The 27,712-nt window shown below is 38.2% G+C and overlaps 2 protein-coding genes across 2 annotated transcripts in view; one reads left to right on the top strand and one right to left on the bottom strand.

Annotated features, from left to right (window-relative positions):
• The window catches only part of vps35 (VPS35 retromer complex component), a 32,335-nt gene extending 10,598 nt beyond the window's left edge, over nt 1–21,737 (top strand). Inside the window, exons 5-17 of the mRNA XM_051899153.1 lie at nt 2,347–2,529; nt 2,793–3,006; nt 5,093–5,176; nt 5,266–5,375; nt 5,477–5,573; nt 5,672–5,820; nt 7,415–7,622; nt 10,376–10,531; nt 10,895–11,017; nt 13,227–13,406; nt 13,658–13,897; nt 18,867–19,010; nt 20,699–21,737. Of these exons, the coding sequence (XP_051755113.1) occupies nt 2,347–2,529; nt 2,793–3,006; nt 5,093–5,176; nt 5,266–5,375; nt 5,477–5,573; nt 5,672–5,820; nt 7,415–7,622; nt 10,376–10,531; nt 10,895–11,017; nt 13,227–13,406; nt 13,658–13,897; nt 18,867–19,010; nt 20,699–20,878 (2,068 nt within the window). The 3' untranslated portion in view covers nt 20,879–21,737. The remainder of the gene's footprint in view (nt 1–2,346; nt 2,530–2,792; nt 3,007–5,092; nt 5,177–5,265; nt 5,376–5,476; nt 5,574–5,671; nt 5,821–7,414; nt 7,623–10,375; nt 10,532–10,894; nt 11,018–13,226; nt 13,407–13,657; nt 13,898–18,866; nt 19,011–20,698) is intronic.
• Nucleotides 21,434–26,164, bottom strand: hrh3 (histamine receptor H3). Its single transcript, XM_051899154.1, has 3 exons — nt 25,515–26,164; nt 25,264–25,430; nt 21,434–23,872 (listed from the first exon to the last, which is right to left on the bottom strand). Exons 1-3 carry the CDS (start codon nt 25,894–25,896, stop codon nt 22,958–22,960), a joined length of 1,464 nt encoding a protein of 487 aa, XP_051755114.1. The 5' UTR covers nt 25,897–26,164; the 3' UTR covers nt 21,434–22,957.
• Nucleotides 26,165–27,712: the final 1,548 nt, after the last annotated feature.

The following is a 27,712-nucleotide window of genomic DNA, read 5'->3' as shown; positions in this document are numbered from 1 at the left end:
TCAAGCGAGGACAGTACAGTAGTCACGGTACTTCTAACTCCTTAAGGTAAACGGGTATAAAATGCTCAATTAAGGCTGAACAATAAATTTAAATAAAATTGAAATCGCTATATGGCTTATTGATTATGAAAGTACTGTGGTTTGTGGATGACTGACAAGCGCGAGTCTGTGTGTGTGCGTGCGTGCGTGCGTGCGTGTCTTGCATTTTCAAAATTTTGACAATATATATGACCTCCCCTCAAACCCCATGCCCCATCCCATCACACTGGTACTCAAAAAAAAATTTCCAAGGTTGGCAGGTCTGAAATGGTACAGTGGGTGTTTTTAATGTTTGTGTGCACAGTTTTACAGCTGTGCGAGTTGATGGGGATAATCAAACCTTCTCTGCTAATCTAACATTCATTCTGGTGAATCAGTTCATTCTAAAGGTCTAAAAAAAATCACGTTCATTCTATCAAATCGGTTCAGCCTAAATAGCTCACCCTTTGAATTGTAGCATTTGAAAGCCTGGTTACTTTTTATTTAATAGGTTTGTTAATGTAAATGAACAGATTACAAAAGCGATTCATTAAATATTGCTTTTTGTTAATATGTATTGTTACATGTTAATTAAATATAATTATATTTTGCCTGCATTGAACATTTCTAATGGTCCTTGCAACAGCTGTGATTTGTTAATGGCTTAATCACTCTTATGAGCCTTCTGAGAATGTTAAAAAAGTCATCAAAAGCAATTCCTAAAGATGTATCAGGATTTAAAAAGAGAACCTTGCCCAGCCCTAATCACCAGTCATTCAGTTCATCTGAGTGTAATGATGTGGTATTAAAGGGTTAGTTCACCCAAAAATGAAAATTCTGTCATTAATTACTCACCCTCATGTCGTTCTACACCCTTAAGACCTTCATTCACCTTCGGAACACAAATTAAGATATTTTTGATGAAATCTAGTAGCTCTCTGACTCATCTATAGACAGCAATTTAACCACCACTGTCAAGGATCAAAAAGGTACTATAGACATCGTTAAAGGGATAGTTCATCCAAAAATGAAAATTCTGTTATTATTTACTCACTCTCAGGTTGTTCCAAACCTGTATAAATTTCTTTGTTCTGTTGAACACAAAGGAAGATATTTTGAAGAATGTGGGAAACTGAACAGTTCTGGGGCACCATTGACTTCCATAGTATTTTTTTTTTCCTACTATGGAAGTCAGTGGTGCCCCAAAGCAGCCTGGTTAACAAACTTTCTTCAAAATATCTTCCTTTGTGTTGAACAGAACAAAGAAATTTATACAGGTTTGGAACAACTTGAGGGTGAGTAAATAATAACAGAATTTTCATTTTTGGGTGAACTATCCCTTTAATAGTCGACGTGACTGTAGTGGTTCAACCTTAATTTTTTGTAGCGACGAGAATACTTTTTGTGTGCAAAAACAAAACAAAAATAACGAATTTATTCAACAATTTCTTCTCTTCCCTGTCATTCTCCTCTGCAGTTGATGTAGTGAACGCAGTGCAGCGCTTCCGTGTTCTACGTCAGAACGCCAGCTCAGTAAACACTGCACTGTTTACTACATCAACTGCATAGGAGAATGACATGGAAGAGAAGAAATTGTTGAATAAATTCGTTATTTTTGTTTTGTTTTTGCGCACAAAAAGAATTCTCGTCACTTCATAAAATTCAGGTTGAACCACTGCAGTCACGTTGACGGTTTTAACAATGTCTTTAGTACCTTTCTGGGCCTTGACAGTGGTGGTAAAATTGCTGTCTATAGAGGAGTCAGAGAGCTCAGATTTCATCAAAAATATCTTAATTTGTGTTCTGAAGATGAACGAAGGTCTTACAGGTGTGGAACGACATGAGAGTGAGTAATTAATGACAGAATTTTCATTTTTGGGTGAACTAACCCTTTAACTTTTTTTTTTATAAATTAAAAATTTGCATTAAAATGTCCTTTAATAATAATATAATCTACAAAGACTGCAGCTAGCTAAACTGCTTAAATCATCTGAATTCAGTCAGACTCACAGAAAAGAAAGTGTTTGTGTGTCTGTCTGTTACTGTGGAGCTTGGCAGATGTCTTATTTCATTTTACATTGCTTGTGTTGCAAAAGACTGCTGATAAATGTTGCATACAGTGTGAAACGCTCATCTTTTAGTGTACATGCTTTATGAGTACATCCATCATTTTATAATGAGGCTCAATATTATTTGCTTTGAAGTTCTCTTATCTGGCCTCAAGTACCTTTGTTATCTGGTGCTTTTGTTTGTTTGTTTGTTCTACTTTTGTAGTCAGTGAGTCATATTGCCAATTAACTTGTCGAATCCCCCTGTCTGACTTCTCAGGTACCTGTTGATAACTGTCGGAGTGGTGTACGTTCGATCTTTCCCCCAATCCCGCAAAGATATACTGAAGGACCTGGTGGAAATGTGTCGTGGGGTGCAGCATCCCCTCCGAGGCTTGTTCCTCAGGAACTACCTGCTGCAGTGCACACGCAACATCCTGCCTGATGATGGAGAGCAGGCTGAGTAAGACACTCTGTATCTAATGGCTGTGATTGCACCTCAAGTACCTTTGAGTGTTGTGACTCACACTGAGCAATTTAAATGATACTGTAGCATAATCCTATGTGCTAAATTACAATTTAATCCATTGCTAGAAAAGGCTTATTTTCCCACATTCAGTGCTTATGGAGCACTTAGACAGCTTTCGTCAAAATAAATCGCTACAAAATCCCATTATCTGCTAAGAATTGAATGACTAACCAGTGTGCTTTTCCTGTTTTATTTAGGGAAGAGATGACCGGAGACATTAATGACTCCATTGACTTTGTACTGCTGAATTTTGCTGAGATGAATAAACTGTGGGTGCGGATGCAGCATCAGGGACACAGTAGGGACAGAGAAAAGAGAGAGAAGGAGAGGCAAGAGCTGCGTATCCTTGTAGGGACCAATCTGGTCCGACTGAGCCAGCTGGAAGGCGTCAATGTGGAAAAGTACAAACAGGTGCTTTTTGGTTTCAGTATTCCAGTGCAGATATATGATCTTTCTCCAAAGCCCATAGGGCTCTCCAGGGTTGCGTGATATTGAAGAAAACTGAGGTAACTCGTTAAATAATACGATTTACGATATGTGACATGATAATGCTTTAAGTTTGTAAAATAAATTAAAATTTAAATATATATAAAAACTGAAAATGATATAACCAACAGACATGTTTCACGTTCTTTTTGTGAAAGTAAAGCATCCCTACAACCTCTGAAAGTGAACAGCAGTGTTTTACTCTAGCATTAAATAAAATAGTGTCATTTTAACATCAGTGTAAACCAAGGGGTTTAGGGTTTCATGTAGGCCTACATTAGGTTTATTTAACAACAAAAATTAAATAATCAAACGTGAAATTAAAACACTGCTTAGCCTTCACTTTATGAATTAAATACACACCGTTTCGTATTAAAGCTACAACAGTTATTCTGTCAAGAACAGTGAGTAACTTTCTCTTTGTCTTTTGTGGTTTGATTAACATTAAGCTCACAGACGGAGGCAGGTTTATTAGGTTGCTGTCACTTTATAAGCTGCAAGGATCCAATATATTGTTACATGCGTGCTTTCTTTCTCAACTGTTTAGTCCACTTAAAGACATAACTGACTGTGTTTACGTGAATACTCACCAAGACAGGCATTTTGATGTAATTTTGTGTATTTGACCATGTAAGCTGCGGAAGAGAACTGATTTCGGGATTACGCGCTGTCCGAGAGGGGGTCTCTGCACGAGTGTACTGCGCTTACTGCATTTAATAACATTAAGCATGTCACATGTATTTTACAGTCATGTGTCCAGTCTATTGTCTGCATCGACCTAAAACATGGACTTTTTGAAATCTTTTGAAGTATTAAAATCATGCAGTGATGTACATATTGCGATATGCATATATTTGCGATATTGCGATAATTTCGATATTTCTTGCAGCCCTAGTTCTTTTAAAGGTTTAAAAGGGTGCATTGAAATTAGATTTGACCTTGATTACCCGTTTATTTGTTGCTAACACTGGCAACCTCAGGCTAGCACTTACCATAATCACTGGGTAGAAGAGCCATTGATGGCATGACAACTGCGTAAGAGGTTACAGCGTCTTTTGATGGCCCTTTGAAAGCTGTTTGTTAAAGCACTCTACGTTCACGTTCATGAATTAACAATGTGATGGGCTCAATATGTTCTCATTTGATTTTTAAATTCAAGTACCCATACATATGCATAACACTGTCTGCAAAGCAGCTTTTCAGATGTACTTTAAGCTTTTTAATCAGAGGTAAATGAACATTTTTAGCTTGATATGGCTAAATTAAAATTCTGTATTTCACCTTCATACTTACAGCTAATGGCTTGCAGATTCATGTGGCTGTGTCATATTTTTATTAAATCAGTGGTTGGGAACCTATGACTCGCAAGCCACATGTGGCTCTTTGACAAAAATCACGTGGCTCGCCAGTTGTCTCACCCTTCTCCAGCATATGGTCATTAAAAACTTATATCACTTGAGATCAGTTTCCTGAAGAAAACGCAAAGTCAATTACAATTCATTTGTTTTACACGGCGAAACAAAACAAAATGTTCTGTTCACACAGCAGCTACAGTAGCGGTAGCACAACTGTTTTTAACATTGATAATAATAAGAAATGGAAAAAAGAAAAACATCAGCATATTAGAATGATTTCTGAAGGATCATGTGACACTGAAGACTGGAGTAATGGCTGCTGAAAATTCAGCTTTGTCATCATGGGAATAAATGACATTTTATAATATGAAAGTAGAAAACAGTTCTTTAAATTGTTATATTTCACAATATTACAGTTTTACTATATTTTTGATCAAATAAATGCGGCCTTGGTGAACATGAGACTATATACTATACTGCAGATATAGAATCCAACACCAACAAGAACTTTTCAACATATAGAGGCTTTAAAGCAGCATAATGCTGTAGACTGTAGGCATAACTTTGCAGACTTGTGCTGTAATTTGCAGTTATCTTGTTTGCAAAAGGATTTGGCAGCACTAGGCATGCAATAAATTTGTGTCGACTCCACACAGATCGTGTTGTCTGGGATCTTGGAGCAGGTGGTGAACTGTAGAGACTCTCTAGCACAGGAATACCTCATGGAGTGCATCATACAGGTACAGAAATACCGCACTATCACTCATCATCTTGTTGCACTTGACTGACAATGCACTGACAATTTTGTCTGCACTTTATTTTTTTGCAGGTTTTTCCGGATGAGTTCCACCTGCAGACGTTGAACCCTTTCCTTCGCTCCTGTGCCGAGCTGCACCAAAACGTGAACGTCAAGAATATCATCATTGCTCTTATTGACAGGTGGCTTGTTGTTCCACTCATTCACTGTTCAGCTCTACTTTACAAACACGTTTAAGGCCTCTGTATATAGTGTCTTATTTGATTGTTGTCTCATCCCACAGGTTGGCCCTGTTTGCTCACAGAGAAGATGGACCTGGAATTCCTGCTGAAATCAAGCTATTTGATATCTTTTCACAGCAAGTGGCAACTGTCATACAGGTATGCTGTGGCTTTATTGAAATATTGAGTAATTTATTAAAATCCCTAGCTAAAATACAAATGATTAATGTTGCCGTCTTTATTTTTTTTCTCATCAGTCTCGTCAGGACATGCCATCTGAAGATGTTGTTTCACTCCAAGTGTCTCTCATCAATCTGGCGATGAAGTGCTATCCTGAGCGTGTGGACTATGTGGATAAAGTGTTGGAAAGTACTGTGGAGATTTTCAACAAACTCAACCTGGAACAGTGAGTATTAGTTACACTGTTTTTCTCGCACCATTTGGCAGATCAGCACATGGTCCAAGTAACACCCACTCTCTTTACCAGAGCTAGTGTGTTGCTGGATGATTGTAGTGCTTGATTTCTGTATTTAGTCTCATTTTGCAAAAAGGGAACAGTTACTTGGGAACATGCCTATGAGACCTAATTATGCTGATCCTTTATTTATATTTCAGTTGTTGCGTCCCTGCGCAGGCACTGTGTAGGTGGTAATAAATTAATTAAATATATGCAAGGAAGACAAGACCAGCTGCAGATATTGCTATGTCATTTTTCATTACTGCATACAATTATTTGCATACAAATATGGTTATAAACAAAATATCATTGAAATGATTAGACCAGATACAAGAGATGGCTTTGATTTAATGGTCAAAAAGTAATCTAAATATAAAAACTATTTAGATGACCATTAAATCAAAGCCATCTCTTTCAGGTCTAATAATGTCAATGATGTTTTGTTTATAATCGTATATGTATGCAGTTCTATCAGTACTAACATTTAATATTATAATAACAATAATCATAATCATAAAGTAAGTCCATTGTATTCCAGTGGATTTCCGTAGAATAAATAGTTATTCAACCATTTTCTCTTGAGTTAGTGAAAGAACAAAGTCTTAGCGATCTTTCTGAGATGACGTGCAGCTTTGATGCTTGCTGTGTAGACAAACTCAAGCTGTTCAAGCTTCAAGCGTGCCCATGTTTCAGTGTCGACAAGGTGCAAGTCTTTGGGAGATTTTCCAATTTTACTCAGAAAGTCTTTTAAACTGTATCACACTTATAAAACACAAATATAGCATAGCTAAGGCTGAAGGTTTCTGCATAACAAAGATTGAATTGGGTCTGTGCACTGTTTCAGGCAGAAATAATTGCAAAAGTTTAATATTAGGGTTTTTGAGGAATATTAATAAAATACACTTAGGGTTTTTTTCCTAAAGTATCATGGACAGCAGGTAAGGCAGGACATGCAGATACTACATTTAAATATTCCTTTCCTGTCTTTGTTTGCATTTTCTTTTTTCTCTAACATGTTAAAAATAACTTGGTAATGCAATTTTTTTTTTTTTTTTTCGTGCTGACGTCCAAAACCTTATCAGATACCCAGCAATTTTGAGGGTGGATGGGAAGCCACATAGACATGATGACTCACTGTTTGCAATCACATTGAGTGACTGATCACAGCACAGATCAATCATGCAAAAGGTTGATTTTTGTGACTAGCTGCCACTTCAGCACACATCTGTGTTATGTTGTGGTAATAATGTTGCACGTTTCTGATGTCATACCTCAAATCTTCCTAATTAAGTTCTGTAAATGCTGGATTTGTTTTTAAGAATGAATTGTTTCATGCTCTTCAACATCTTGGTGTAATTTTGGCACGTACCGGTAGCTATACTATTTTGCCTTGATTGTACAAAAGCCTAGGTATGTTGTTTTTTTAACAAACCAACTGCCTTTCAAAATATAGATGACCACAGTAGTAAGGTCAGTTTTTACTACATCAGTGTACCTGCTTCTGTTTGTGACTGTTTGATGTCTTTCATGTCTTTTTGTGCAGCATTGCCACCAGCAGCGCGGTGTCTAAAGAGTTAACAAGGCTCCTGAAGATCCCCGTGGACACATACAATAATATCCTCACTGTGCTCCAGCTCAAGCATTTTCCACCACTCTTCGAGTACTTCGATTATGAGTCACGCAAAAGCATGAGCTGCTATGTATTGAGCAACATTCTGGACTACAACACCACCATAGTGGCCCAAGATCAGGTTTATATCACATTCAGTACTTTCAGCAGACGTGATTGTTGGCTGTCTGTCAGGCCAATGATGTTTTTGCATGTCTTAAACAAAATCTCTGTATAGTGATAGAAGAAAGTTTGTGAGCCCTGCTAAGAACATTTTGTATCTTTGCCCACAGTAAATAACATCGACTTGCACTGCCATAGGAATAGGAGTGCTTCCTCCTTTCTATCCTTGCTCACTGTTCTGCTGTTATTCTCGCGCTTCGACTCGTTCACTAAAATGAACAGCCAGTCAGAGTTTTCTCTCTCACCATCCGACGGCGATTCAGCATGAAGAATCGGCATTGGGTCGTCAGGTGAAAGAGAGAACTCTGATCCCGACGGAATCCGACTAGAGCCAACGGTACAGAACACACCAGGAAAACTTAGTTGGCCAATGCTTAAAAACAATCCAACGTTGCCCGACGGCCGATCGACGTCTTGGTGTATCCCGAGCTTAACTGTGGTTACTGTTACTCGAATTTTCATCCATTTGTACACTTATGGTGCACCCAAACTCTATACAAATAGCTTTTAATGTATGTATGAAATGAAAACTCATCCTGTCTAATTTTTAAATGCATGTTTTAGATCTTATTGTGGACACTAATCTGTGAATGTTTCATTTTTATTTTATTTTATTTTTTTTAAATGTTTTGACCTCATAATGTTTAATCAAAATATCATAATTGGACCTGGTGGTGAAAACAACATGCTTCTCTCTGGTGACGCATTCAGGACTCCTCCAATCATTTAATTCACTTAAACTCCGGCATTGCAAACTCGTGTTCATCTCCACTTTTGAGTGCAACAGCCACATTTCAGAATCCAATCAACAACCAATGAATTAAACCAGGTCACCACCTTACATTTTCCTTTTTTGATACTCAGTTACACTCAGATGTCACAATACGGAAGGAAAGATCTGTCGCTACTTCTCTTTCATTGCAACTATAAAACTTGTCAAGCTTGGTAAGCATTAATAACATCAGTAATACAAATGACCAAGGCAAGGCAAACCTCACAACTTTATATTCTTTCAGTAGGACAAGGCTGCTAAACTCAAATCTCAAATTTTTTATCTCATTAGTTGAAACACTTGAGTTTAATTACGTCTTTAAATTAACAGATGATTCTTTATTCTATACTTCAACAAAGAGATTTACTCTTGGGTATTTTTGGCCAATAAATACGTGGAAAGAATACAAGAATTTGTGTATGATCAAATTGCATTTGTCTTAGATGAAGTTCTGATGTTGGTCAAATTTATGCAAAAATACAGAAAATTCTTAAGGGTTCACAAACTTGCTAATGCCTTTTGTATGTCCTTTTTAAGAATATGAATATGTAACCGATATTTGAGTCATTTGCTCCTCTAATAGTAAGTGACTGACAGGTTCAGGGGTTTTTATTCTTGGTTTTGTCCTTTGTTATTAAGCTGTGCACCTTGGGTTTAGAGCACTGGAGTGGTTTTTGATTGCTTTTGTCTTTAAATGCCGTTTCACTCTAACCCAGTGGTTTTCTCCTCCTGTTTTTTCAAATGTGCGTTTTAAATTCTCCCTAAAGTCTGTGACTCCTGAGGGAAAGGTCAGCTATGACTCAGACAGGTCTGGCCATAGTACAGAGGGAGGAATATATTGATATTTCTGTGTTGGAGAATGTTGGAGCTGCTCTGGCCTTTTCTCAGACTGAGACCATATTTTCACCTGTTCATTTGGTGAACAGTTGAAAAGAGAGCACTGATTCAAATGGTTCTATGATTCTATGATTGAATTATCCAGGTATGTTCTAAATTCAGAGTGGTATGATTTTAGTCTGACTGTATCATTTACATGACATTTTAAAAAAAGACAAATTATTGCTTTAGTCTGACTGAAATCAAACTTAAAGTGTTTGCACTCTATAGGGTTAGTAGCTTACTTATCTTTGCATGTTAAAGGGTTAGTTCACCCAAAAATAAAATTTCTGTCATTAATTACTCACCCTTATGTCATTCCAAACCTGTAAAACCTTTGTTCATCTTCAGAACACAAATTAAGAAATTAAGGAAATTCAAGAGGTTTCTGATCCCCATAGAAAGCAATTACCAGCAATTAAAGTAATTACCACATTCAAGGTCCAGAAAGGTAATAAAGATATCATTTAAATAGTCCATGTGACTACAATGGTTCAACCTTAATGTTATGAAGCGATGAGAATATTTGTGAGCAGCACGACGAATGCGTGTGATGCTGATGCAGGAGCCGGCCAATAATGAGTCGGCATTCTGACGTAAAACCTGGAAGTGCTGCACTTTGTCTACAACGTAAACAGCATAGGAGAATGACAAGGGAAGTTATTTTTGTTTGTTTTTGTGCACAAAAAGTATTCTCGTCGCTTCATAACATTAAAGTTGAACCACGGGTACGGGTTTGGAATGACATGAGGGTGAGTAATTAATGACAGAAACCTCATTTTTGGGTGTAAGTATTTTTAAGTATTTTAAAATTGAAAAACATGCTTGCCTCATAATGAATCTAGACTTATTTACATACTATCACCTGAATTTAGATCTCTCTCCAAAGACTTATTTACATTGTATAACCAGAATTCAGATCTCTCTCCAAATTCCAAAGTCAATTTTGGTGTATTTTAAGGCCACCAAATAGCATTCTTTTCTACACTGCTTATGTGTAGAATAATGGTTAAACTATTTGCACCCTGCATTTCAGGCATAATCTCATGGCCCTTTCCTTGTAGGTTGATGCTATCCTGAGCCTGGTGTCTACACTGATCCAGGATCAGCCAGATCAGCCTGCTGAGGATCCTGACCCGGAGGACTTTGCAGATGAACAGAGTTTAGTGGGCCGCTTCATTCATCTCCTGCATTCAGACGACCCTGATCAGCAGTATCTGGTACATGGTCTTTCCTCTCTTACCCTCTCCTTTCATCGTATGACAGAGAAGAGCATTGTTAGACTCCATTCAAAGGTCTATAAAAATGCACTGCTGTTAAGTACTCCTTATTTGTGGGAAAAGTACAGCATGTTTCTTTGATCATTTCACCAGTGCTGGATCCTAACGAGATATAATCCCCTTGATGGAACATCATAAGCAAGTGACTGACAGTGTCATGATTGTTTGACATCAGCTAGAACTGGTCTAATTAGCTCCCAGTGAAAGTCATTTCATTTCATTCAATCAGTTGATGAGGTCATCATGCTGCTTAATGAATTATTCAAATCGATTCATCTACTCTTTCTTTTGTGCCTCCCACAGATTTTAAACACTGCCAGGAAACACTTTGGCGCTGGGGGAAACCAGAGAATTCGACACACTCTTCCCCCGCTGGTGTTCGCTGCGTATCATCTGGCCTTCCGTTACAAAGAGAACTCCTCCTCAGTATGTCCCATATTCAATCACGGAACATCCCACTCTGCCATGACATTACCTAAAACAAAGCACTTTCTTCTGTCTACATAGCAACCTTTTTAGAGGCTGAGGATGTTCTGAATCTGAACATCATAAAAGAATGATTTGAAACACTCTTATTGGGCACAACTCTGTTGGCGGTCACATACACATGCAATAGTGCTCCAGTAGAGAAGGAGTTTTCAAATTCTTTGATGCTCATGATAATCCCCTTACTAAAATATAATGGCAGCTATATATTCTCTTGAATAAAGACACATTTATACTGTGTGAGAACAATATTAACCATGACAAAAACACAAGAAGTTTATTATATTATCATAATACTAAAGCAACTTAATAAATTATTTGTTTTTTACACATTTAGTTTTTATTTAATAGAATAGAGTGCATATACTGTGATTCAATGTAATGGAATAACTAAAATTCATGTCATGATTTCTGACCAGAACAAAACTTTTTTTAACATTTATAAATTTGGTATTGTGTTAAAAATGATTGCAATAAATATAATAAACTAATATATAAAGTGCCCAGCTCTAAGAAATACATTTTGTAAAATCTTTTCTGTGGACCCCCAAGCATACTCTTTTGAGTCCCTGGATTCCTGTTTGAAATCTTAGCATGTGGTTCTTTAAGGCTCCAGTATACTCATGGTGAAGTTCTTTTTCGTTCTTCGTTTTGGGATAAAAAGAAGTTTGAAATACGTGAGAAGTGGTATACTGACGCTGTCCACACTACTCAGAGTGACGTTTAGATGAATATATAAATATGTACTGCGTGCTTTTCTTTAGATAAAATAAACGTACAACAAAAATGTCAGCAGTGAGAAAACTACAGTTAATACATCTGATGATAGTGATATAGATTTTTGGACGAACTATGCAATTCGGCACTCTAGTAAACTCTAGTAAAGTCACGTCACGTTTATTTGTATACCACTATATACAATAGATTGAAAAAAAAACTACATGCGACGCACATAGAGTAAACACAAGTGTCGTTTACTCTGCTGCACATAATAGCACCAAATTAATAAAAAAACCCAATTTATTGACCCGCGTTCTGTTTTCTGTCATGCGCCTTGCACGTCTGTGATGACGTAAGAACGCAAACGCACCAGGGTTCGATAGAATCAAGTTGAGTGTGAAACCAGACCAACGCTGTGGGGGGCACCAGGAACAATCGCGCCTGGGCTCGGACTGCGGCAAACGAGCCCAGTGTGAAAGCCCCCTAAATGAACCAGAGAAGATTTCCACGTCAAAGAAGTTGGAGCTTCAGAGCACACTTTCCTATTATGCAATCACCACAGACCAATGGTAGTTTGAAGGGGTTTACCAGCCAGAGCTAACTTTTCTGGAAAAGTTTGCTTTGGCAAGCTGTTTCGAGCTCCCGAAACGAACATAAAACATACTTCGTTTTTGGCCCAATTTTGTTTGAAATGATGTCACACCAGTTTGCTCTTCGATTTCGCTAGAAGTGTATCGGGACCTTTCACTCTTATAGAAATAAATGAACAGATCATTTTTGATTAGATGGGAATATTTTTATGGGTATGATTCAGAATTAAACATTTAGTTTTTCAGTTTTTGTTTATTTTTATATTTGGGTTGGCAGCTCATGAGATTTGGTAACACATCCACTGTGTAATACCACACCTGTATAAAACATAGAAGAGAATTTGAGGGATTTTTTTTTTCCTTTTAATGTAATCTTCTATAAATTAAATGCTTTAATCCACATGGTCGGTGTGACATAGCTGTACATAAGCCAAGAGGTTAGCAGCCCATCTGTTATGTGCAGTGACTAATTGATTTAATGATAATTATCATTAAATTAATTGACTGTAATTTATAGAAACTGACAAGCATCCCTTCTTAGATTTCTGACACAGGAGAGAAATCATAAAAAAGTCATTTAAGAAACATGATCCAAAAAACTATCCAAAAAACTTAAGACAATACAGTTTAATTGCCTTAAATTGAAAGCCTTTAAAGGATCGCATTAGGCATCCATAGTGGTGAAATAAGAAGTGCACCTTTCCTTTCTCATGGAAGTATGGTTACACAAGCCTCATCTGTCATCATATTTTCACACTTAATGAAATGCACTCACATTTGAATTACAGTTTATAATAGAAGAGATTTTTTATATACATGTCAATCTTTCTCTTCCACAGGATGATAAATGGGAGAAGAAATGTCAGAAAATTTTCTCATTCGCCCATCAGACCATCAGCGCTCTGATCAAAGCAGAGCTGGCAGAGTTACCCCTGAGGCTCTTCCTCCAGGGGGCTCTGGCAGCTGGAGAGATCGGCTTCGAGAACCACGAAACCGTTGCCTATGAGTTCATGTCTCAGGTAGAGAAGCATTTTGATTAAATGCCTGATAGGTCACTCCCAAGATGATTAACATGCATAGATTCTCTGTCCTTCCCTCTCATGTTCATTACTGTTCACAATGATACAGTAATAGCCTGAGAACAAGATAAGACTAGATTAAAAAAATAAATAAATATATATATATATATTACTTAGCACTGACTCATTCTCACACCCCAACACATTAGTTCTAGAAAAGTGACTTTTCATTTTTGCATGTGTGTCTCAAGGCATTCTCCCTGTATGAAGACGAGATCAGCGACTCAAAGGCTCAGCTGGCCGCAATAACTCTGATCATTGGCACGTTTGAGCGTACACGGTGCTTCAGCGAAGAGAACCATGAGCCCCTGCGTACCCAGTGCGCTCTGGCTGCCTCCAAACTGCTGAAGAAACCCGACCAGTGCCGTGCAGTCAGCATTTGTGCCCACCTTTTCTGGTCAGGACGCAACACTGACAAGGGCGGAGAAGAGGTTGGTATATGTCTTCCACAGTTTAAAGGGCCAAATGAAGTCTGGTATTCAGAAAAATTCATTTCTAATATTAGCAATTCTTTTGTGACTGTGAATTAAACTGACCTTAAGCTGTAATTGGATTGCAGGTTGAGTAAGTCTCATTGAATAGTCTTGAATGAAGTTATGACCTAGCCATGAGTTTGCACATAATGTTCATGCGCTTGGGGTTTTTTTCCAGTCGTGCCATAATCATGGCCGTAGTCAATGTCTGATCATGAAAGAGGTCATTCTTACATAACCTGTTAGATTTGGATCAGTCAGAGTGATCATGTCTTAATACGTCTCAGTGGGTGTCATTTCAGTTTTTTAGTGTCTTTCTGTGTGATCTAAGTAATTTATTGTGGACATTTGTATGAAAATTAAAGTGTGAGTAGGATTAGATATTCAGGTATTTGCTGTAATTTCTGAACCTTCCTAGAGGGTTTTTTCTTTTTTAAGACTCTGTAGGTGGAAGATGTTCTTGTATTGAGACGATAATGAAGGGTAAATTGCTCACAACTGTAACATAATATGGCAATGATTTCAGTGAAACTCAGTGATTCATTTTAGAAGCATCATTTTGTGTAGGCTGTTCACAGTTGGTTCAGAATATGACGTCCTATCTCCCTGTGACCCCTTATATGTAAGTGTGAATTTTTCTGCATTTCTCTCTGGATCTGTTCACACAGTCCACACAGCTCACTCTCAAAATTCAGGTGTAACTTCTGAAAATTTAAGGTGGTCTGTCTGTTCAGTTATAGAAGGTTGTCATTCTTGGTAAAGGGGTCATGAATTGAGAAATCAAAGTTTTCTTGATCTTTTGACATGTAGGAGGTCGTTGTACTATTAAAAACATCAAAACTTCCTTGTTAGTCCAAAAACAGCTTTTATGAATCCAAGCTCAGAAAACAACTCATTTGGAATTTTGTCACATTATGACATAAAGTGCGATGAAAAAGATCAACGCCTACTTCTACATCATCGCACCTTTGGCCCCACCCACTGGCACATTAGTGAATATAAAAAGGAGAGAAGAGAGATGAAGGATCACTAGACTAAAAATAGCATTACCTTCTAAAGGATCCTAATCCTAGGAAAGTGGTTTCTATTTGAACTACGTGAATGTCTCAGTAATGCATTATTTGTTTGTTCGGTACATTTCACTGTGGATTCTTTGGTAAATCGGGCATAATTTCGGCACAGGCTTTGCAAACAGACTTTTACTGTGAGTTATTGACCCAACAGTAATACCACAACATGCCCAATCTGTGATCAGTGATTTCTGATATGTAATGATTCATGTACAGTCAGACATTCTTTGTCTCAAAATTGTTTATTGCTGTTTATTTTGCGTCCGTGAATCAAGCCAGTGACTAAACAATCAACTTCACATTCTTTCTCTAAGTAGCATGAAAATAAATCAATGACGCTGTCTACACTGCACAGTCAATCTCTTATTTACATCATGTTTGAACTGTTAGTTCTAATGAAACCGTTCGTGAGAGTGCAAAAATCGAGTTGCATCGATGAGATCACAGCATCCATGTGCTCAGCAGACATGTTTGTCATCGGTTACAATGCTCATCACTGCAGTATTTCATGCCATGGGAGTAGATCTAAATATAATGCTTTAATCAGCACTTTTCACGATTAGTTAATCTCGACAGCTGTAATAATAAAAACGTTTTCAAGAGTTTCACATGCAATACTTAATTTCATATGCAAATATGTTAGCCAATCATAGCAGTGGGCATTTACATTAAAGTCTCACAGGGCTAAAATCAGGGTAAAAAAAAAAATGGCCTTATATTTCTTATATTATGACAATTTTTGATGTAAAAATCATACCTTATAAGTGCACCTCAGGAAACATTATAAAATAATAAAACAATGCAGTTCCTGACCCTTTTACTACCCAAACTGTGTGTGAATGTTTACCATATTTATCCAACCTGGTCTCATGAGAAAACGTTGCGAATATACATAAGAATTAGCCACCAATTGGCCGAAACTTAAAAACATAATTACGAATCACCATGAGCTTGTCTTGTGTTTATCACTCTAAAACAGGACTGAAAATGATACTCTGCTGCTGTGTGAATGTTGCCAGTTGTTTCACATTTCTGAATGAATGTAGCAAACTTTACTATTCCTTTTAGCTGTGTTACAATAGTTCTGGGGGTCTTTGTGTTGATGGACTGCTACTATGAAGATATTACAGTGAGCAGTGGCTGTGGGCAGTTTTACTGTTTGCATTTACAGTTACATTCTTATTCTGTTTATATTCATTCAGGGTGTATTCATGCCTGATCAAGCTCACTTATTGGAGCAATATGTAACATTGACAACAAGCATTTAAAATGGGTACTGCAGTCCAAATGTCCAAATTTGAGAGTTGTTTCCTCCTCCACCTCCTCCTCCCCAGAATCGAATCTTTCATGGCTTGCCAGTTTGAAGACATGCAGCAAGAATGAGTGCATTTGACAGTTTGCAAACAACAAGCCAACGAGGTCAGATATTGAGGATTGTTAGGTCAGGTAGAATCTCCTAACTCTGATACAGTTCGTTTGCTGCCTTCCATGGCTGAAGTACACTGTGTTTGCCCACCATCTGGCAATCCTGTCGAGCTAGTGAGATAATTGGCAGTGAACAGGATCACACAGGCTAAAATGAAAACAGAAATTCCGGGCCAGAACAGACATTTTAAAGTAGAATATACTGGGTGTAGCATTGTTTTTGGAGAAGCCACTTCAAGCCAGTACTTCCAACTAAATCTCTAAAAACATATTATGGTAATTTTATACTTTAGCTCCTTTCAAACAGCTACAGTGTTTAGTTACTCCTGTAATTCAGGATTTAGATGCTATTTGTGTATGGTTGTAAATAAAATATATCTGCAGCTGTTCTCACACATGCCAATCATTTATCTCGTACTACTAGTTTAGCAGTGGGGGTCTATTCCATTTATAGCACACATATCTATATAATGGACATTCTTGGATTCAGTCCTAATGATTTTGTGTGTGTGTGTGTGTGGTGTTGGTGATTCATGCTGATACGTGACCAGCTTCTGCATTGCACCACTGTGCCATTTTGCAGTGCAGTGCGGTGGCTGTGATCGCCATGTTTATCTTTATACTTTGCTGTATTTATCCTCCTTTTAAAATGCCCCTATTATTCTATTTTAAAGGTTTCTAATTTTGTTTTGGAGGTTTCCTACAATAGGTGTACATGCATCCAAGGTCAAAAAACACTTTAATTTTCTAACAATATACACTGCAGCATCATCTCTTTTCTCACAGTGTCTGAAATGATTCTTTCAAAGATTCGGTTTCTCTAAACCCCTCTAATTTTAAGGGCCAGATTTACTAAATGGGGAAAATTAGCGTGAGAGCGAATTCCAAAAAAGCTCAGATGGGAGTTGAAAGTTCTGCGCGTGATCTACTGGCGACGCGCAAATTAAAGAACACAGACTCAGCCGGATCATTTCCATAATGACCAACACAGTCTTCCAAGAGGAGCGCAAATTATCATCTGGTTTAAGACATGCTTTTTTGGGGGCGGTAAATAATGGTGCAAATACCAGTAAATTGACTAGTGCAAACCTTGTTAAATCACCTTGCGTGATTCATTTAAATACTCTCCTCCCAGAGTATTTAAATTTTGCATCTGAAAGGGAAACTCCTACAAATGCATATGCAATAAGGTCAGATGCAAAAATAACGGCTTTCATGCCTTTTAAGCGCTATTTTTTCACTGCGAGTCTTTTAATAAATCCCGACAGTAGTTTTTTAACGCAAAAAGTGGGTTTGCACTCGTGCAAGCTAGTAAATCTGGCCCCAAATGAGTTGCAAGTTATTGTGGTTTGTTTCGTCACTTCAGAAGGAATTTTATTTTATTTTTTCACTCATATTTATTCTGTTTAGATCAGTGTACCACATACATATCACTCTGTGAGGTTCTTGACATTAATGTTTATTAAATATTCAAAGACTTGTTTAAAATGCATACTGCTGAATCCAGCAACTATAGGTAAAAGATTTGCCTTTCAATTATAAGACAGAACTGTTAACCAAAAACAGTAAACTAATGAAGATGGAGAATGGTGTGCTTCAACACTTGGCCACTGGGTTCTCAGCTCTGTCAAAATAAAAGTCCAGATTCTGATACTTATCAGACAGTGTGATTAAAAATACTGCCAAAAATCTGGTGATATATCGGCCTTAACAATATATCAGATGACTTGTCAACATGGCTGTGCACATTAGGGTGCGTTGTATGTATTATTAAAACAGCCTTTTTTAAAAGTCTTTATTTTTTAATGCAAAAAAAGACTAGATTTAAGTTGTTCTTGATGGACAAAACTTTCAGAATGTAATGAAATGCAGCATAAAGTATATTTTACTTTGTAGAGAGGTAACAAAGACTAAATCTGGATGTTTGGGGAAAAAAACAAAGTATTACGTGTTCTTTGCACTTTTATGCAAATTCAATGTTTAAAATAAAACCTCCCCTTGACCCACTCTGGTGTATATTATGACTGTATGACAGAAGAAGGTTGTTATAGTGTAGTGTATTGTGCATTATAACTGACATTATTCTTGCAGTGATCAATAATACATCGCCCCCCTTTGAAATGACACTAAACACAGGGAACCTGATGTGGCAGTTGTGCTTATTTTCTTTTAGTATAGACCAATAGAGAATGTTGTTGTGACTCATAAATGCATGTGGAGAGATAGGATCATGCTGTTTTCCTTCTCTCGTCTCCACAGCATGTTGTTGGGAGATATCTGTTGCCCCTAACAACAGAGCTTCCCAATCCAATTTGTAACCCCATACGCTGAACCGTGGCACTTTTGCCAAGATAAAATGGAATAATTTGAGGCTGTTCACCGCAGTCAGAACTGAAATCATTTTTTTTTTTTTTTTCTTCTTCTGTTGTCAGATTCGTGATGGGCGGAGGGTGATGGAATGCTTGAAGAAGGCTCTAAAGATCGCTAACCAGTGCATGGACCCGTCTTTGCAAGTTCAGCTCTTCATCGAGATCCTCAACAGATACATCTGCTTCTATGAGCGAGAGAATGATGCGGTATGACCAGAGATGACCTTTTACACTTGATAATTCACCCCTCGTTCTTCTTCTTCGCTCTCTTTTACCTCTTATTACTTGCTCTCTTTAAACCTGTTTTATTTGCTCTGTCTCTCTTCTGATCTCTCGTCTCTCACTCATTCGCACTTTCCGTCTCCATGCTCCACATTTTTATCTGCCGTAGGCAGCGCTAGATTATACTCTAACTCTCACTCATCTGAGAGAAAGTGTCTGTATCCATGTTCAATTTGGCGAGATTGAGTCAGGACTTGCCAGAGCACATCGGGGGCACAGGGCAGCCAAGGCTAAGAGGAAGCACAAACAAACACGCACGCGGTTAACGTCAAGGTGTGCCTATCAGTCGTCAGACTTATTACAGAGGTCGCTCTTGACATCTGAGCTTCATCCACAGACAAGGGCCTCTTTAAATGTAGAAATAAATGGGAGAGTCAAAACAAAAATAAATTCCCACACTGCATTTCATTGACACATTACCTGTCAGTGTTTGTTCTGTCATTATTGTTTTGGGGATGGTTAAATGAATGATTGAATGGTTAAATGATTGTTGCCTGTGTATATGTGCATTGTTCGTATGATAATGTACAAAACGGCATCAGAAATCGAATGCTTCCTTTAAATCCATAGACGGTGACACCAAAGTTATTTTTGTGTGCTTGTGTCTTTGGGTGTGTGAATTTACCTGAGATGCTTGTCTGGGTAAATTGCTCACAGTGCTTTCGGTAAGTGCTTTAGTGCTTGGCACAGTTTTTGCACCATGTCTGCACTGAGAGCAAGATCGCTCACATTTATAGAAACAAGATAAGCACAGCTATTATAATCAAGCGAACTCTCAATACTGCAACTTCTTCAGTGTTTCCTACAGATTTTTGTTTATGTCCTCCAATTTTCTATAGATCTATCTATATACACTACTGTCAGTAAGATTTTTGAAAGAAGTCTCTAAAGCTCACCAAGGCTGCATTTATTTAGTCAAAAATACTGTAAAAACAGTAATACTTTTGTTTAAATACATGCGGCCTTGGTGAACATAAGCAAGTCATTACTCCATGTCTTCAGTGTCACATGAATCCTTCTAATATGCTTCTAAGATGTTGATTCAGTTTGATCAGTTCAGTAGGATTTGTCAGATTGAATCAAACCAGCAACTTCTCTTAACCTTCATTAAAAAAAAACGATTCTTAAGAGTCATTTGTTAGTGAATCGGACAGCATTGGTCCCGCTGCAAGTTTTTGGTTCAATATAAATAGAACCAACTCATAAGACTAATTTGTTCATTTGTTGAATTGGACTACTTGTTGTGAATGTATATAGGTTTTTTACAGCCCATGAGGACAACTCAATAGAAAGAGTTCTTGTCATTGTTTCATGGTACACATTAACCCATATGGTACTAATATATCTTGCCTCAGTAATTCCACTGAAAAAAAAGAAATATATGTTTTAGAAATATATGTGCAAACTAAGAAACTTGATAATAATCAGTAACCATAGGCTAATCGCAAGAATCTTAAGATCTTACAGTTTGTAACTAAGAAAAACCCTCAACACTCTCTTTGTTCATTACTTTCTGCCATTTTTTTTTTTTTTTTTTTTTTTTTTTGCATATCCCAGTCAATCTAGATCAGCCTGGATTTACCCAGTCTGCTGTGTGTGTGTTTGTTTTACAGGTGACGGTCCAAGTCCTGAATCAGCTGATCCAGAAGATCCGTGAGGATCTCCCAAACCTGGAGGCCAGCGAGGAGACAGAGCAGATTAACAAACACTTCCACAATACACTGGAGCACCTGCGTCTGCAGAGAGAGTCACCCGAATCCGAAGGACCTGCTTACGAAGGGCTGGTGCTGTAGGAGCCTCACACATCTACATTTATATATGTGTACACATGCATAGAGAGATATATGTATATGCCTACATGTGCACACCAGGGTATTCCAGCCAGGGGAAAAACAAAGCCAAGCCCACCTGCCTCTACCCATTCCTCTTACTGCTCATACTTTCTGTCTGTTGTTTTTGTCCTTTGCCTGTCTGTCTGTCTGTCTTCTTCTCTCTCTCCCTCCTTCCTCTTTCTCATTTCGTGAGGCGTTTTCTTGTGAATTCATTAGAGAACAGTGAATACACTGCAGTCCTACTCTGCGCTTCCCTCAGACTACCATTCCCTCTTCATACTATTGTTGCCATACAAATGAGCAAGAATAAAAACTACATATTAAAGAGGGAGAGAGGAAAAAAAACTTTTAGTATTGCTACACCACTACCTTTCCCCGCCAGCCAAACTGGAGGAAAAAAAGGCAGAGCTTTGAGCCATGCATTGTTACGGTCTTTGTTCAGAGGACCTACACTTGATTCTACTTTGTTTTTTCAGCATTAATATTTTAAACTCCATGCTGAATTAAAGACATTTGTGTAACTAATGAATAGTCTTGTTTCTCACCCTTTTACTTTATGGCAGACACTTTGGTGGAGTGGGACAGTGTGTTGACTAATACGTGGAATGGGTGAACGTGTATAGACTCTATTAATGAATGAGTAGCTGTGGCTGTGAATCGAAACAATGTCAGAAGCCTTCTCTTGCATCTTGTCTACTTTTTTTTTGAATAATGATTCCCTTTCCCTTCATATATTGTATGTAGAATCTAATTGTAAATCAGTTACAACAAAATATCATTGATTTCACGGCATTTGCACAAATAAAAAATATTAACCCCAGAGGCTTGTAGAAGTACTATTTTGTATAATTAAAGTCACTATGACAACGGAAGTAGCAGCAGATGGGTTTTTTTAGCGTATTTTGACACACATCAGAGTTTAATGGAATTTCGAAAAAGGAAAAAAATGTATGGTGGAGACCCAACTGTTGTTGAATTTTGAGATGTGGATGTTGCACTCAAAAATGAATGCAAGTTGATTGTGGAAGGGCAGGGTTCAAGCAGAATAAATGATTAGATAAGTCTGGCATACGTCACCATAGAGAAGTCTGTTGATTTAACTGGAAGATCCAGCTGTGACATTTTGATTAAACATTACAAGGTCCAAAAAAAAAAAAAAAAATATATATATATATATATATATAATTTAAATGAAATAATCCAATAATGGATTAAAAAAATATTCACAATAAGATCTATAATAACATGCATTTAGAAAATATATATATATATTTTAATTTCATTTCATGCTTTCTTCAGCTGTTTCTTTTGTTTATTAAGCATACCTTGAAGCCAGATTTTGAAGTGAATGTTGGTACAGGTATTGGTTATGATTTAATATATACAAGTCTTAATAGTATTAATAGTCTATAGGTTTTCTGTATCTGACAGTTTAAACAGAATCTCAAGCGTTGATTAGATACAAGTGTTCAGACTTTGCTATAAGCCCTGAAATAATCCATAATAAATTGGTTACCTTGATATAATTATTAGAAATGAGTTGCGTTTCTCTGTATTTAGTCCGTCCCGCGGTTGCTAGGGGAACTACAGGCTTTGCCAGCAATCCCTGTACATCTGTCATGTAGAATCAGTATACAATTATCACGGACAGTCTGCTCTATATCACCTCAGTTGTTCTCATTGTAGACTGTGGTTTCAAAAGGTATATTAGTCCATTATGTTCATAACATCACCAGTATGGTTTATTTTGAAAACATTTTTTTTTTTTTTTTATAAAATTACTTACAAAGGCAAACATGGCACTGCGCTAGACACATTTGTACATAAATAAATAATACATCATTGAATTTGGAGGAAATATGGCTATGCCACGATTTCATACAAAAATGTGAATTTGAATAAGTGGATAAAAGGTCTTTGTCTTTTCAATAACAATGTAGACAAAGAAAATGTTGTGCTACTGTTCAGTACTGCTAGATACAAGCACATTAAACTGGGGGGGGGGGGAGCCCATTTGGATATGTGGTCATCCTCATAAATTTAATACTTCTGGTCAATGTTCTGAGGTTGTATTTTTGTTTTGCTCGGACACAGTAATTTGCTGAAGGCTCTTTTAAAGCTGCTGTGGCAGAGAGGATACAGGATTGGATTGATGGATGAGTTTATCCACAGCAGCCAGAACGAGATCTCATAAAGGTAGTGTTGGACGCACTGACCGTGACATGCTGCCCGAATGATCATCAACAGCGTGTAGGGTGCCCAACAGAGTCCAAAAACACAAACTATTACAGCTAGAGACTTTGCCACCTTTTTATCTCTAGATAAGCGGAAACGGCTGGCTAGACTGGCAACCGTATCAGGACGGTGTCTGTGTGATCCACCCGAATGATCTACGTAATGAAACTGTGCCTCACTGGATGGCAGGAGCCGCTCTCCGACCTGCAGAGGAGGCAAATCTGCAATGGTGCTGTCTCTTCGTTTAGTCTGTCTGCCATTGCCAAACTCGGCGGTGGACACCTTTGCAGTAGAAGCTAATCTACAGCATCGTGACCTCGAGGACAAATTCACGACCCCTCTTTCCTCTATGGGCCTCACAAAAAACACACGCTGTACATCGCCGGCTCTGAGCGGCCTCATCTTGAAGCTCCTAAGCCGAATGTAAGTCGGCTGTTCTTCTCTCACTGCGCATCTGTTGCGGATGTTGATGTAAATGCTGAGGTTGAAATAAGTGACACTTATGAAAGGTGTGAAGAACTCGACAGTTGAGGCAGTCATCAGAAAATACCAGTTGAAGTAAAATTCAGCATAGCACTCTCCATCTGGCACTACACTTCCTCCTACGATGTGTTCCCAACTGATAATAGCTGGACCATAAAGAAGGAATGCTGCCAGCCACACGCAGAGCATCTTCAAAACAGCCTCTCTGGTGATCCCCTTCTGGCAACGGTAACTCACCTGCAATACACAATTATAACTGAATTAATATGCATTACACTTAGGGCTAGACAGACAGAACAAAAGAACGACAGATGTATGGATGGATGGATGGAATTTGTACTATAAAATAAAATGTCATCTTTTCTCTGGTTGCCAGATAAAATAATTAAATATTATGATTAAATGGTTGTCAGTGCATTTATCACAGAGGCAGACGCAAGGGCTTTTGTGCGCTGCTGCATACTGGGATATAAATAAATGTTGACAGATGATTGTCAAGTGTAAAAGTGTGCATGGCATTTGTAGGTCTGCACTCACTGTCTGTCCAAATAGTTATGTATGTATGTGATGTAAAAACATGTTTGTGTTGGATTGATTCATCTTTATGTGACCAGCTGGTTCCTGAATGAAACTGTGAAGACAATAAAAATGTTCACAGTGATGCTTGTTTTATGTGGAAACCACATACAATCTAACATTTCTCATTTTCAATGTTACTATGCTTTTTTGTTTTATTCTCAAGGCACTAAAACATGTATCATTGTGCAATTTCCATCAATATTCTAATATTGTGGTCTGTGTAGCCATTTATCACTTAATCTGATTTATTTATGTTCAAAGACGACGGTGTTTTTCCACATTAAAAGTGTATTTAATGGACCAGTACAGTATAATCTCTGTATTGTACTCTGTACTTTGAAAACATTTACAATATTAAAGCAAAAATTCACCCAGAAATGAAAACTGTCGTCATTTACTCGCCCTCGTGTATTGTTCGAATATATATATATATATATATATATATATATATAACTATTAGGTCTAAAACATTGACTTCTATTGCGTGGACAAAAACACAGACATTCTTCAAAATATGTGTCATACACGTTTGCAACGACATGCGGGAGAATAATGATGACAGAATTTTCATTTTTTGGTGACATCCTTGTAAATCATCATCCCTGTGTTTTTTTTTTTTTAAGTTGTGCTCATCTCTGTGAAAACTAGTAATAAGTAGCCTACATTTTATCTTGTCGTTTCTTGTCAGTGGTGGCTCAGGCTCGTTAGTTTGAATTGCCATTCTCCAATACAGATTTTGACAAATTAGGAGCGCTCAAATGTCAGTTTAATTGTATTTCCAGCAGAGAAAAATATAGGTTTAAAATATAGCACTCAAAAATAAAGGTTCCAAAAGGGTTTCGCAGCGATGCCATTAAAAAAACAATTAGTTCCTCAAAGAACCTTTTAGTGAGCAGTTCTTAAAAGAGCCAGTTTTGCGTGAAGAACATTTTACTAATTTAAAGAACCTTTTCCCACTATTAATAAGCTTTTCTGTAATGGAAAGCTTTCATGGATGTTAAAGGTTCTTTGTGGAACTATAGATGGGTATGTGTTTGCGATGCACTCACCGCTTTAGTGACGGACTGAAACCTGTCGAAACTGATGAGCACGATGTTGAAGACTGAGGCGGTGCATAGCATATAATCCACTACCAGCCACAGTTTACACAGCCCTCTGCCCAGCCTCCACTCACCCGTCAGGACATAGGGGATATACACGGGGATGCAAAACCCGCCTGAAAATCCATAACACAGCTACATTTAAACAAAATGCAGAGATAAAACAAAAGCTGACATGCAAACCGTCATCAATCACTCACCGACAAGAAAGTCCGCTATGGCCAAATTTAAAAAGAAAAAGTTGCCTTGTGTGCGTAAACTTTTCTCAACTACAAAAGCTAAGATGACAAGCGCGTTCCCGAGAACCGTGGCAAACACCAGCAGTGTCATGAGAACAGTCAGAAATATTGAGGTGGTTGGAGTGAACTGGCCATACTGTGCGCGCCGGTTATCAAATGTGTTCAAGTCGCCGACACTAGACGCGTTTTCTCTCTCCAGCCCCGTCCAGTTGGACGACTGCGGATTTCCTGATTTCCAAATGAATGAAACAGCCGTAGGTATCCCGGGAGAGTGAGCCACGGACAATAAAGAGGACTGCATGGTGTTGCCGCCGCTTTCCTTGGTCAACAAGCAATTATGCATGACAGTCAGCGCGTAAAAGCTGCCGCGCCATCCGCGCGCCCGACAGTGGCTGTGTGCTACTCATTCTTAGTTCGGCGAGCTGCGCGGGCTGTCACAGGTTTTTATACCGACGGGGCACCACGCGTTCATTGGCTGATTATTTAACGCTGCTCGGTCTGATGTCGATGCCTGCGTAAGTGTTCATCCAGGATTACTTAAGAGTGTCAAACGCCCATCTCATGTCATCCATGTTATGCATCTCTGTGATAAGTACCCAGTTTGCTGTATCACCACCTCCCACCACACGCCTAATTTTACTAAATAATTTAACAAAATTTGTTTCAAAATCAGATTTGTCCTTCTCTGTTGAACAAAAAAAGATGAATAGTTTAAAGTGGCCAAAGATTAACTGTTGGTCTTATAGTTGGTTCAGCTGGGTGGTCACGGTTTAACTTGTCTCTTTCCCTGGCAAGCCTTAAAGGTGCAATAGGTGATTCTCTTCAGAATTGTTGTGCTAGTTGAAAGTCCCCTCATATCCTGATAGCGATTATTATTATAAACGGTCTACATGCCTTTAATAAATATACTGTATATCTTCTGTGGAAGGCGTAGGACCATAAAATGTTCGTTCAACCAGTGTGTTCGGTCCGAACGGTTCGATAGCATCTGTTCCCTGTCGGTTAACGTGTGTTTGCATACCACTGCGCAGCCTGTTCAAGCAGGCAACATGCGTCATCAGCGCGTTTATTGTACACAGTGCAGAGTCAGCGCGAGAATGACAGGTTAACCACAACAAACTATAACCTTCCTTCTGAACCGACAACAGGTGGCACTGGAAAAGTATCGACCAAAAGAAAGACAGTCATAAGGCACGGTTGCCTTGAGACGAGCCCGAGCGCGACTGTCCCCCCTCCCCACTTCCCCGCTGGACTGCACTCACATTTCAATTTCAATTAACTTACGTCATATACGATGCAACTTTTTGTATGGAACAGGAAGAAAAGCACTTTCGCTAAGATACTGCTTAATAGATTTATCATTTATGCTGCATAGCGATTTTCACTTGCACGTATCGGAGGATTATTACGAAGGCAGCTGACGTTAATGGAGAAATTTGCAGCTTTACTCGCAAACTACAATTCTTGTTCATCAATAATGTAAGAACCAGACCCATTATAAACCCAAATACACTCAAATTAATTACATTAATTAAAATGTGTATCCAAGTAGTAATAAAGATGTTTGCCGTCATAATTATGACAGTAGCGCACACAAAAGTAGTAACCGTTCCGTGCTCCGGCACTCTGCATGCGTACCATGCCCGAGCCCAACTGGACCATGCTCTGGCCCACCTCTTCGAAGCGCGCCAGGGACGGCTAAACGAACTGCGCCTAGGAACGGTACGGAGCGATCACACTAGTCAAACGAAGCAGGCTTTGGGGGTCAAACGCGCTCGGGCACGGTTCAGAGCGCCTAGTGTGAGTATACCCTTAGAAAGGGCTACAAAAAAAAAAATAAAACAACAAAAAAAGGCTGGATCATAAAAGAGCTAAAACCCCGAATTATTATTGGTGTTGCTTTTCTAAGGGTCTGAAAGATGCCATGGTTGCAGTATTTCTTTTGGATAGGTAGGTACATGGTATGATTTGATTTTGATGTGTTTTGATAGTTATACATAATGTAGCTTATGCAGTTTGTGTACTTTTACCAATTAGTTCAACTTAAAGTTACGAGCAAACTATTACATTCACACCTCTGATGCATGGATTCGTGAGGCCACCACCACCAGATGTTTCCGGCATTTGTTTTTGAATCTTGCAGCGCGTAACTCCTAGAA

This window comes from Ctenopharyngodon idella, chromosome 7 (assembly GCF_019924925.1).
Source record: "Ctenopharyngodon idella isolate HZGC_01 chromosome 7, HZGC01, whole genome shotgun sequence".
Taxonomy (NCBI): domain Eukaryota; kingdom Metazoa; phylum Chordata; class Actinopteri; order Cypriniformes; family Xenocyprididae; genus Ctenopharyngodon; species Ctenopharyngodon idella.
This window is presented reverse-complemented; position numbering and strand designations above follow the sequence as displayed.